At 46.6% G+C, this 12555-nt stretch overlaps 1 protein-coding gene across 1 annotated transcript; it reads left to right on the plus strand.

The window, feature by feature from the left end:
* Positions 1-2330: 2330 nt before the first annotated feature.
* Positions 2331-3273, plus strand: LOC109757611 (uncharacterized). The gene has a single exon (XM_020316435.4). The coding sequence runs from the start codon at positions 2389-2391 to the stop codon at positions 2944-2946; it is 558 nt and encodes a 185-aa protein (XP_020172024.1). The 5' UTR covers positions 2331-2388; the 3' UTR covers positions 2947-3273.
* The last annotated feature ends 9282 nt before the right edge of the window (positions 3274-12555 follow it).

Consider the following 12555-nt stretch of genomic DNA (forward strand, 5'->3'; position numbering starts at 1 on the left):
TGATTCGATCCCCCCCCCCCCCGTCGGTTCCTTTAAGAACCAACATGAGTCTCGAGGGCTACTGGATATTCTCGTTAATCGTTTTTTGAGTAAATCGGCGTAAAGCTAAAAGTTAAGTGTTTTTATGGTGTCCCAGGATGATGCTTTGACATCCTCCGCGTGGGCTACTGGGCATGTTTTGGGTGCTCGGTACTAAACTAAAAAAAAGTTGTGTGCGGCCTCCGTGGGACACGCGTTCAACGCAGGACGCAACCGATGCGCGCCCAGTGATCAATTGGTTGAGTGCAAGAGTTTTTCTCTGTCTTTCCTAGAGCATCTCTTGCAGATGTGCTAAATCCCTACCCGTAAAATTGATTATGTCGGCGCAGAACAAATATCAGATATGATACGCAAATTTAAAAACTTCAACTTTAAACAAGTTAGCGCTACATAGATAGTTCGGACCTGGCCGGAGTTGATCACAAAGCAAACTATACTTAAACTTAAAAGCTAGAAACGACGGGCCGGCGGCGGCTCATGGCTTCACGTCGAGGAAGAACTCGCATGACAAGCGGTAGAGTGTGTAAGCGAGCTTGTTCTTCGCATGTGCCGCCCTCAAGCGTGTGGTCGTGCCCTCTTCGCCAGCCTCCAGTGCCTCCTTCGCGGCGAAGAGTGCAATCTCTGCCTCGCGGAGTTTCTTCGTCTTCGTCCAGAGCGTGTCGTGGAGCTCGTTGAAGCGCTCCAACGCGCGGTTGCCGCTGTTGTGGGAGAGGGCGTCGCGGTTGCGCGCCGACGACGAGCGCCACGACTCGACGGCGGGACGTCTGGAGCTGCCGGCCGTCCTTGCATGGCGGCGACCCACGGCGGCCCCACGTCCGTGACCTTTTGCCGACATGATTTGTGCTCCAGGCGAGGGGGAAGGGGGGGCGTGGTCTGAGACGGTAATCCTAAAGCGCGCCCTCCCCGTACATATAGCGGCAGAATAGGCAGTTTGTGGGCCATTCACAACCCACAAATATATGAGCCAGCGGCGGAATAGGGCATCTGATAGAGATGCTCAACGTGATACGCCATCGCCCCGCATAAGAACTGGCATTGCCGAGAAAAACAAACCACGTCCCATGGCACGTCCCGATACCATAATTTGCAACACAAACCTAGGATGTCGACACAACCTAGGATAGCTCAATGTTTTCGTTTCGGCGCAAAATTCGTAACCCTAAATCCCCACAAAATACACCAAAGTCCCATACAAGTACACCTCAGTTTAGGACGTTTGTTATGCTATCGCTAGCAGTACATACACCAGTAGCCCATCGCCCCTTGAAAGATCAGGAGCTGAGGACGGTAGGAGTACACAACACCAGTACGACCTGACCTGAGCATCCTGGCACCGTACCGTACAGCGAGTCCCCGTGGCCGGCCTGTAGACGTGTAGTTGGCCGCACCCGGAAGGATGTGCCCATATCTGGGCCACCCCTGCTCCTCCCCCGTTGGCAAGACTTCAAGTGGAAGCCAAGTTGCCCCGCTGCGCAAACAGAAAAAAAGGCTCACCCCGACACGTTAACATGCAGGGAAGATGCTTGTGACCTGCGACTACCCGACGGGCGACGGGTGACGGATACGGGAGGATCTGGCGCTGGCGGCTCCATCGAAAAGGGCACGAGGCATCCGGGCAAGGGCACGCAGGCCCGTCAGCTTTCCTCCGTTGGTTTCGGCAGCGGCCGGTGGAGCTCTCTCTGCCCGTCGGGGGATTTGCTTCCCGTTTCGTCTCGTCCGGTTGCCTTTTCTTCCCGTTTCGTCTGGTCCGGTTGCCTTTTCTTCCCGTTTCGTGTGCAGTGCAGTGCAGGTGGCAGCCCTGCGCCTTTGCGTGCATGCTGCAGCCTTCCGCTCGCCCGAGCCGAGTCATTTGCATTTTCTGCCGGCCGGTGCCCCGATTCGTGTGGCTCCGTGCTGCCGCCCATCATGTTTTTTACTGCTGACCCAGTCGCACGCCGTTTGACCGGACGCTCCTTTTCCTGCCCGTGGTCTTTGCACAATGCAGATACTACTGGTCAATTTCCCCAGCACTGTCCCAACATGTGGACGTAGACCCACATGTCATCCCTTCATTAGTTGCTGAAGAGGGTGTTGAGCATTTCAAGTTAAACACATTCTACCATTAATTGGACAGGAGGACAATGGATGAACAATCAGGTGAAACGTACGCGGTTTTAACACAACATTCTACCGTCCTTCCGGGCGTACCTGCAAAAAAAAGATCGGAGTTTTGATTTCGCTGTCTGGAACAAGAATAAAACCGGAAGCGCTCGCTCGTCTCGTTTGCTTGTCGCTTTAAAAAGAGAGAAACCGACTTGGCGGTGAGTGGCTCTGCTCGGCTTTAACCACTACACTCCTCCCGCCTTAAAAATGGGCTCCCCCTCCCCTCCGCCGCCGCCCGCCGGCGACCAACGGCCCCACCACCCCCTCCTCGCCGCAGCCGCGGCCGCCTCCCTGCTCGCCGTCCTCTACCTCCCTCGGCCGCTCCTGCAGCTGCTCCTCACCCCCGCCCCGCTCTCCTCCGTCCTCCTCCTCGTCTACCTGCTCCGCCTCGGCTCCCCGCCACCTGCCGCGACCCTTCCTCCTCTTCCTCCTCCGCCGCAGGAGAGAGCCCCGGAGGTCGCTCCGCCTCCGCCACCGCCTCCCCCGCCGCCGCCGGCGAAGCCCCAGAGCGTGTTCCTGGAGCCCGAGTTCGCGTCGTGGGCGCCCAAAGGCCGCGTCCTGGAGGTGATCCACGAGGAGTTCGAGGCGGAGTGGGGGCCGGAGGAGATGGGCCTGCCCTGGACGTCGGACTCCGACTCGGACAGCTGCAGCGGCAGCGACGACTACGACGGCGGCGGCGGCGGCGGCGGGGAGGAGTACGGGATGATCGAGATCGAGCTGGAGGAGGACAACCTCATCGAGATCGACATCTCGAGCTGCCGGTGATGGATTCCCCCGACATTCCGACCGGTTTTCCTTCTCTTGCGTTGGCTTTGACAAAAACAAAATACATTTTGCTGATTCGGCGTGTGAATTCGAGTGCCGTTCTTTATTCTCTTTATTACTACTTAGATGCTGCAATGTACATAGGCTGGTCACTGGTGAGCTGAGAAAGATACTACCGAGTGAGGAAGGCTCGCTAATTTTTGGTTCATCTGAGATGATGGCGAGTTTAGTTTGATCCTACTACTACCACTAGTTTTTGTGCCATGTTAATCACTTGTCACCTCAAGGAAGGAATCAACTTGTGATGCTTGCATTGGTCTTTCTTTATCCAAGCATCTTGAGCTAGTGTTTACTATGATTAGCACTACAAGATCGTCGGCTTTTTGTTCTTGTTCTGACAAGATTGCAATCATTCACCACATTGCGCGGCTGGCGTTTTACTATATTCGAGCGCAGATTGTGCTTGAGTTTCATGTTAGTACGATAGCTTGGTGATACACTGATACTACTAGCTAGCTGCATGGATCTGGAGAAAATTATTAGTAGCTTGGCGACACATGTGTAAAGATCGTGCCGGTGGTTGGTGGTTGGGATGGATCCGTTAAGTTGGCTCACGAAATTAGGTCGATCTCCGAGCACGAGAACATACTCCTGCTGTGCCATCTAAGCATGTTCAATTAATACTGACAGGCTGCTTTGCTTCCCTTTCGAAATATAATCAAGCCACTAATAATTAGGCTATATATGGAAATCCATATGTACAACAAGTTGCTTGAAGGGAACTTATTCAATTCGAAACCAGTTGAGTTGGTACATTTCTATGGCTGATAGTACCAAATCAGAGCCGCATGTCCTGACGCGTAGGCTGTCGTATCGCATAACCTCAGGGCGAATGAAGTCTGTTTTAAACCTTAAACTCATAGAGCTTGTCGAAATTAAACCCTCACTTTTGAATCCCTGAAATTGATACCCTAACCTCTTTGATCCTGGTCATTATCAACCCTGAACCTGTTTGCCGCACTAGGAAATGATCCATCCCACCCAGGATCAGAGTTTACTCTCACTGACGCCCATGCCCCATGTGTCATATACGTCTTCTATCCTCAACTTCCTCTGTTCTCTCCTGAAAATCAGCGCGGCCCAGCCTCTGCCTCATCCACTTCCTCTTCAACTGCGCCGCTGACGGCCGACAATGGCGCCTCGACGCCACCAACACTGCGCTCGTGCACATCGCTTTGTTCGCCCGCCCTTGCCGAGCTGCAAGCTTTATCCACCCTCAGTCTCATCAGCGACGGTCTGCGGAGCACGCGCGCGGAGAGGCGGTACCGGCACGAGCGGGTAGACAGCTGGGCAGCACCGATGGAGGACGCCGGGTTCTGGCTTATTTTTCTCGGTCCGCATGGCCGCACAGGGGCGTCCATGGAGGTGCGCTCCAGCACGACGTCGCCGACTCCAGCGCTGGCGGGCGGCGGCAAGGCGTCAGAGGAGGGACGAACCGTGATGGCGTGCGCATCGACGCGGCAAAACAATGCCTGCACGCTCGAGGATGTGGGAGAGCGGCGCAGCGCGAGCCACTGGTCGACACGGCAGACCCGCGTGCCGGCGACCTTACGGCGATGGCGGCCAGGAGGTGCAAGACGCGGCGGCGGAGCACGCGTACATCGGCTGCACGGGCCTGCTGGACTTCGCCCACAAATCCTTGGTAATTGCGTCAGTTGGCGGCTAAGTGCTGCGGCGCGCCATGAATCCGGTGACCAAGGTGCTCGTGTTCTTGCTGAAAGCTGACTCAACCTTTGTTATGCAGCGACGCAGCGTATTCACGTAGAAGCTTGCTCTGAAGCAAGCATGCATGTGGATGAATTTGCCAGGAGCTGACGTACGTAGTTTGCCATGCACCGTAGTGCTGGCTTCTGCAGCATCGCTCGGCGCGACAGTAAAGCGGAAGATGGTTATGACGTGTAGGACCGCTGAGTCAGTGAGAGAACCTGTAATCCCGGCTGGGATTTTCTTTTCTCAAGTGCGGCAAACAGGTCTAGGATCGGGGTAGGGTTGATATTGACCGGGATTAGAAAGGTTTTTTTTTTTTAGGAAGGATCAGAAAGGTTGGGGTACAGATTTCAGGGACTCAAACGTTCAGGTTCGATTCCGACAAGCTCTACGAGTTTAAGGTTTAAAACAGACTTTCCTCCCTCGAGGCTCAGGCAAACGTGACCGGCAGCAAAAGATCAAGCACGCGCCGTCCCTGTCAGGCCGCACAAGAGCACGCTGCTTCAGCGCAGTCGCGCCGATGGCGATTCCGGCCGGACCCGGATGCCTGGGCAACGTGCGTGCTTGCCTCTCCAGGATTTCGTGGTGCAAACTGCCCGTCCTGCGTCACACGCAACGCAAAGGGTACTGCCTATAATTAACAGAGTGTACGTACGTGCACTGTGGCCCTGACGATGACGCGTGCATGGCGGGGAACGGAAAAAGTGAGATCGGAACATGGCATTCAGCTAGCTTGGCCCCGTCGGCTAGACAGTTGGGTGGTCAGGTCCATGGACCAGCTAGAAACGAAGCGAAACAAGAGGCGCAAATTATGTGTCTCATGGGCCTGTGGTTTCAGCAACAAACACTGATCCCACCCCTTTTTTAGAGGGAGAGAGAGAGATAGAGCAAGGACTGATTCTAGGTGTACGATCTTCTGGTGAGATTTGAGTTCAGCAAGATGCTCTTTGGTAAGGACGAGCGGAAACGTAGAAATGCTTTTGTATATGCACCGTATACAAAAGGATTTCACGTTGATGGCTCTACATCTACTTGAGCCAAACAGTAATTGAAGTGAAATCCATCAATGGATGTGCTCCCTCCGTTCAAATATGATAGAAGGGTTTAGCGCGCTTCCCTGCACCGTTGATGTTGTTGGGATTTCATAAACTTTGTTTGTTATTTGGTTTGGTGCGTGGAAAAGATGATGTGCGCTTTCCCATTGCTGTTTGAACTTGCCACAGACGATTATTTTGATGCTTGCAGTTGTAAAGTAGAGAATACTGGTCCAAATCTTGGCTTTCGTGTGCAATATGGTGCACTCGTCGTCCGTAGATGTTAACTGAACTGACGTGGCAACCATATTTCCATCGGCGTTTACACATGGCATGCCAGCATGGCGTAGGGCCTGCTTGTAGTGGCGTCACAAGCTGGCTTGCATAGTAAGCGTCTCTATGACCATTGGACCCCACATGTCAGTGTACAACACTTTTTTTAACACAATACAATCGACGCCGTTCACATACACGAGCATATACGCACCCCTATGAATGCACACATGCACACCTACCCCTGTGAGCATCTCCGAGAGACCGAGCCTGCATAGCATCTTGAGATTGACAAATTCAACAGTTGCTATGAGAAAAAGTGGCGGATAAATAACATTTTATATCTTAACCGGAACACGCTCGTTGGGTTTAAATGGGATGCATTATTTTGTGTGGTCCATAGTTCACATGATTGTTAGTTTTTCTTTCCTTTAGAAATTTGTCAAAAATTGTAAATCATAGTCATGGCAATAAAAATATAAGCTAGAATATGGTAGTGTTATAAATAATATGAATACAAAAAACAACTTAAATTTTAAAAAATGCTCATGTAATTTTAAAAATATTCATGTATTATTTAAAAAATAACGAAACTTTTTTATGAATTATAAAAATGTATAATTTTTGGACCCTGATAAGTGCCACATGTCAGGTACGAGCACACAGCAATTCAGAACTTTTTTTACGGCAAGTTTAGTGACGTGAAGATGGCAACTTTAGTTGCCAAGCATGGCGGAAATTCAATTTAGCTCCCGGGAGCACATGCTCCCCGGCCAAAAATAATTTTTGAAATTTCAAAAAACACAAGACAAATTTAATTATGTTTTCTTAGTCACCGCCAAATGCTACCTACAAATTTTGAGGCAAAAGGTTAAGCATTTTGGCCTGTGAAAAAAAAGGTCGAACACCAAATGTTACCTCCAAATGTCACTCCAATTATTTTTTTCACCGATGAAACACTGTTGCTCCGTTCTCATGAAAAATGTCAAGCATGCTTGCAATATTAACACAACCATCCAAAAAAAAGATTTTTTTGAAAACATTCAATAATTTTTTGTGTGTTACTGTTCACCCAGGAGAAGGTGGTCCCGGGAGCCAAAACGCCCTCCCCCAAGCATGGCAACTTTTGTGCTTTAGTTATTTTTTGTGTGTTACTGTTCACCCGGGAGAAGGTGGTCCCGGGAGCCAAAACGCCCTCCCCCAAGCATCGTCTTTCACTAGAAATTGCAATCCTTGTGTGACTGGAACTATCATTGAAAAATGTGAGGGCTAGAATGCCACATACCTTACGTGTGTCACTTATCATTTGGGTAATTTTTTTCATGCGTATTTTTCATTTAATTTTATTTTAAAATATTTATTTGGTGAACATATAAACTTTATTGAAATAGATGGACACTTTTTATAAGAGCGTGCACACTTTATATACTGCATGAATATTTTATAAAAAACATGACATTTCTCAAATTATTTAAACATTTATTCTGTATTATTTCAATAAATATGCGATTTTTAAATTGAACAAACATATTCATAATTAACAGGTATTAATTTAATTACGTGAATATTCTTAAATTATATGAACATTTTTAAAAATTATATTGTTTTATTTGTATGTATATTGTTTATAGCACACAAATATTAGAAATATATTTTTATTCTTATGTATATTGTTTATAACACACAAATATTATAAATTTCTTTTTATTCTTGTGATTATAATTTGTATTTTTTTTATAATTTCAAAAAAAACTAATATGTGAAAATAACCCGCACTAACGAGTGTGTTGGGTTAAACTAGATAAGGCATATGTCCTTTTAGATAACAAACTTCACGAGGTGAAGTTGTTAGCATAGCATGGGTGGTCTAAGGTCGGTGTTTGACCCGCTCAAGCTACAATTTTGGATAGTAAAACTGAGCCTAATCCATACCCTCTCATGACTTAAGTAATTTTCGCCGTCAGATCATACGTTTGGGCGTCCTCGTTCGCCCGAACAATCTTGAACTTGCAAACTGGGCTGTCTGTCCTAAGGGGCTGCTACTCTGGTGGCAAATTTGAAGACATATGGTGCATTGGGCGTTGTATGTCGTAGAAAGCCCAACTGGGCTCGCTCAGAAGGAAAAAAAATCACCCATGGGACGCTGCCTTCCCAACCTCTCTCATCCCTCACAAACTGGGCACACCCTAGAGGCGCCGCCGCCACGGCAAGTGTCCGCTGCCAACCACCTCGTCTCTGTCACGCCGCCTCACTGCTGGCCTTCACCCCTATCGTCTCCCTCAAAGTCGTTGGCCTCGTCTCTCACTCTCACCTCCTCATGTCATTAGAAGAGAAGAGAATAGAAGAGAAGAGGAGAGGAGAGGAGGATCGACAAGGTCTCCAGAGCCAAGGCTCCGATCATGGCCGCCACGGAGGTCATCACCGACGACTAGGGAAACCTCACTTTTATCTTATGTTACTTGCCAAACTTTTATCTTATGGATAGTTACACTTGTTGAATCTATGAACCTAGGTCCAGCTTTTAGCATAAGAAAACACTTCCAGCAACTTCTATGCATATTGTAATTTTTAATTATTTTTTATTTCAAAAATAAGAAATGTTACCTACCACATTATGTTTTTGTATCGTGTACTACTAGCAAAGTAGCAAGGTAGACACACCTGTTGGTGTTGTTGGAGTAACAGTTAAGTTTATTTGTTTTCCAGAATTTATCATTGGTATAAGAACCTTGTACCTCCATGGATTTATACCTTGATTTCTCAACTGAGGGAAAACCTGCTAGCAGCTAGCTACAAACCCATGCACTTGGGAGCCTAACTAACTTACATCCTATTCTAGTGTAAGCAGTTGTCCTAGATCCTTAGACGTTATTGATATTTTAGTCTAAACATGATGTCTCGCTTCGCCAACCAGTACTTTTGTTTGTATGTGGTTTTAGTATACAGCGGCAGGATTTTTTCTTGAGAAAACCGCGAAGAATAAACAATAAGGTTATGTACAAGTCTACTAAGGGGATTCCAAGAAGCGCCGACAACCGGTGGTAGGAGATTCGCGAGCCCAGCAGCTCCTGCCAATGCCCATAGCCTAGCCTCCACCAGAACCATGTCGAGAAGGCTAGCTATGCTTGATCACGCCCATTCAAAGACAACCACATTGTGATGTTCCCAAATCCATGAATCCGTCAATATGGAAGTGCCTCTCCGAACATGTACCTGAAACCTAGGGGGCAATCTTACACATGGCATGGCCTCATGCCAAAGGGTGTGTGAGAAGGGACACCTAGTGAGTAGATGGGACATTGACTCCCTTACTTGGGCGCAAAGCACAACACAGGGAGAGGTGGATACAACACCTAGCAAGTTTTCCAGCGAGCCATCATCTATCCTGACATGCTAGTTTGGGCATGGGGTAAGACTCCCAATTCAGACTCTAGGAGGACGAAATAATGGAGCCCTAAAAGGGGGAGTTGTAACATGACCTGGAGGTGTACAAATGATGTCCTAGAAGTGTAGGGCCGTTTGAAGCACACTTTCATGGAATTGTCATCTTAGATTTTATATTGTTCCTAACAAAGAGCCGAGGCGAGTGTTACTGCGAATATTTCACTCGCACTTGAGGTGTCACTAGTCTCGAGCGAACTGATTAATACGGTATATGCAAGAATTATGGTGTTGGTGGGAGATCAATAATGTAGTAAAGTAAAGAAACTCAAATGAGGACTACAAATAAACATTGTTTCTTGCAATGAAGAGGTTAGGCATGGAGAGATTGAGTTTGTGGTGAATAACGAATGTGCCTTCTACAATGGTAATGTGAAGTTACCTCATAAAGTGATCTTACCTTCTACATTAAGTTTTCGGTAGGCTGGTCACCCTTGAAAAGAAAAGGAAAAATCCTCTTATCACAATTTGTTTGATTCTATTATCTTGCCAACCTTTACATTTGTAATGGCCGGCTCAACAATTATAGTTATTAGAGCGTACTAGCACTTTAAGCATCACGACTTCTCGTGTTCCTTGAATTATCCTTGCTCCTCGTTGATACCAACTCATGCGCCCTACAGGCCACGGATTTGCTCGACAATATCATGTAGTCCTTTGGATCATGTTGCATGGGCCCTTAAGCCGAACAATAGGCATTTACACGGCTGATAACCCACAAGTATAGGGGATCATTTGTAGCGTTTTTCGATAAGTAAGAGTGTCGAACCCAACGAGGAGCTAAAGGTAGAATTAATATTCTCTCAAGTTCTACCGACCACCGATACAACTCTACCCACACCAAATTTTGCTTTACCTAGAAACAAGTCATAAAACTAGAAGTACTTTGTAGGTGTAGTGGGATAAGTTTGTAAGATAATAAAGACGTGAAAATAAAAGTTAGGTGTTGTTTTAATAAAAGAACAGCATAGCGAGTGTGGAAAAGTGATGGCAGGATTTGCGGAATTGTCCCTAAGCAATTGGCTAAGTTACTAGACCGATAACAAGTTTTTATGTGGGAGAGGCCACACTGCTAGCATGTCTGATACGCCTACAACGTATCTATAATTTTTGATTGTTCCATGCTATTATATAATCAATCCTGTATGTTCTATATACACTTTCAAGCAATTATATATCATTTTTTGGGACTAACCTATTAACTTAGTGCACAATGCCAGTTGCTGTTTTTCTACTTGTTTTTGGTTTCACAGAGTATCAGTACCAAACGAGGTCCAAATGCCACGAAACCTTTTGGAGATTTTTTCTGGACAAAAGAGACACTAGAAGCTTCGGGAGAAGACCAGATGATGAACCGTGGGCCCACAAGGCACCAAGGCGTGCCCTGGTGGCTTGTGGCGCCCACGAGGCTCCGTTTGACCTAACTCCGCCTCTATAAATTCTCTAAATCATGAAAGCAATAGAGGAGTCCACGAAATACTTTTTCCACCGCCGCAAGTTTCAGAACCACGAGATCCCATCTGGAGGCTTTTTTGGCACTCTGCCGGAGGGGGATTCGATGACGGAGGGGGCTCTACATCATCCTTACTGCCCTCCGATGATGCATGAGTAGTTTACCATAGACCTATGGGTCCATAGTTGGTAGCTAGATGGATTCTTCTCTCTATCTAGTCTTCAATATAATGTTCTCCTCGGTGTTCTTGGAGATCTATTCATTGTAATGACTTTTTGCGGTGTGTTTGTTGGGATCAGATGAATTGTGATTTTATGATCAGATCTATCCATGAACATTATTTGAGTTTTCTATGAACTCTTTTATGCATGATTTTTATAGCCTCGTATTTCTTCTCCGATTTCTTGGTTTGGTTTGGCCAACTATATTGATTTATCTTGCCATTGAAAGAGGTGCTTTGTAATGGGTTCGATTTTACGATGCTCAATCCCAGTGACAGAAAGGATCATGACACGTATGTATCATCGTTATTAAGAGTAAAAAGATGGGGTTTATTCATACGTGAGTTTATCTTGTCTACATCATGTCATCTTGCTTAAGGAGTTACTCCATTTTCCCATGAACTTAATACACTATATGCCTGTTGGATAGCGGTCGATGTGTGGAGTAATAATAGTAGATACAAAATCATTTCGGTCTACTTGTCTCGGACGTGAGGCATATATACATGATCATTGCCTTGGATATCGTCATAATTATTTGTTTTTCTATGAATTGCCCAACAATAATTTGTTTACCCACCGTATGCTATTTTCAAGAGAGAAGCCTCTAGTGAAAACTATGGCCCCCCGGGTCTATTTTTATCATATATTAAAACCAAAAATACCTTGCTGTAATTTTCTTTTATTTTATTTTGTATTTTTGTTCGGTCTATCTATCAAAACTATACAATTTAATCTTGCTCGTAACCGTCAAGGGATTGACAACCCCTTGTTTGCGTTGGGTTGCAAGTATTTGTTGTTTGTGTGCAGGTGTTGTTCACGAGTCGTTGCTTGATTCTCCTAGTGGATTGATAACCTTGGTTTCATAACTGAGGGAAATACTTATCTCTACTGTACTGCATCATCCTCTCCTCTTTGAGGAAATCCCAACGCAGCTCACAAGTAGCAATGCCATCCCTTACTTGGAATTCTATGCACTTATGATTAGAACTATTAGCAAGAATCCGCAACTACTAAAGTTCATTAAGGTAAAACAAAACCATAGCATTAAGATATATTGCTCCCCCTTCAATCCCATATGAATCAATTTCTATGGTAGGAAGAAGTTTCCGTCACTCTTTCCCTCCAATGCATAGTCTTATCAACATACAACTAATCCTATGATGTGATCTGATGTCTACTACGCAATCTTCTTCTTGTAGACTCGTGTTGGACCTCCAAGCGCAGAGTTTTGTAGGACAGTAGCAAATTTCCCTCAAGTGGATGACCTAAGATTTATCAATCCGTGGGAGGCATAGGATGAAGATGGTCTCTCTCAAACAACCCTGCAACCAAATAACAAAGAGTCTCTTGTGTCCCCAACACACCCAATACAATGGTAAATTGTATAGGTGCTGCTGTGGAAGTGTCATGACGGATT

This window comes from Aegilops tauschii, chromosome 2, assembly GCF_002575655.3.
Source record: "Aegilops tauschii subsp. strangulata cultivar AL8/78 chromosome 2, Aet v6.0, whole genome shotgun sequence".
Lineage (NCBI taxonomy): Eukaryota > Viridiplantae > Streptophyta > Magnoliopsida > Poales > Poaceae > Aegilops > Aegilops tauschii.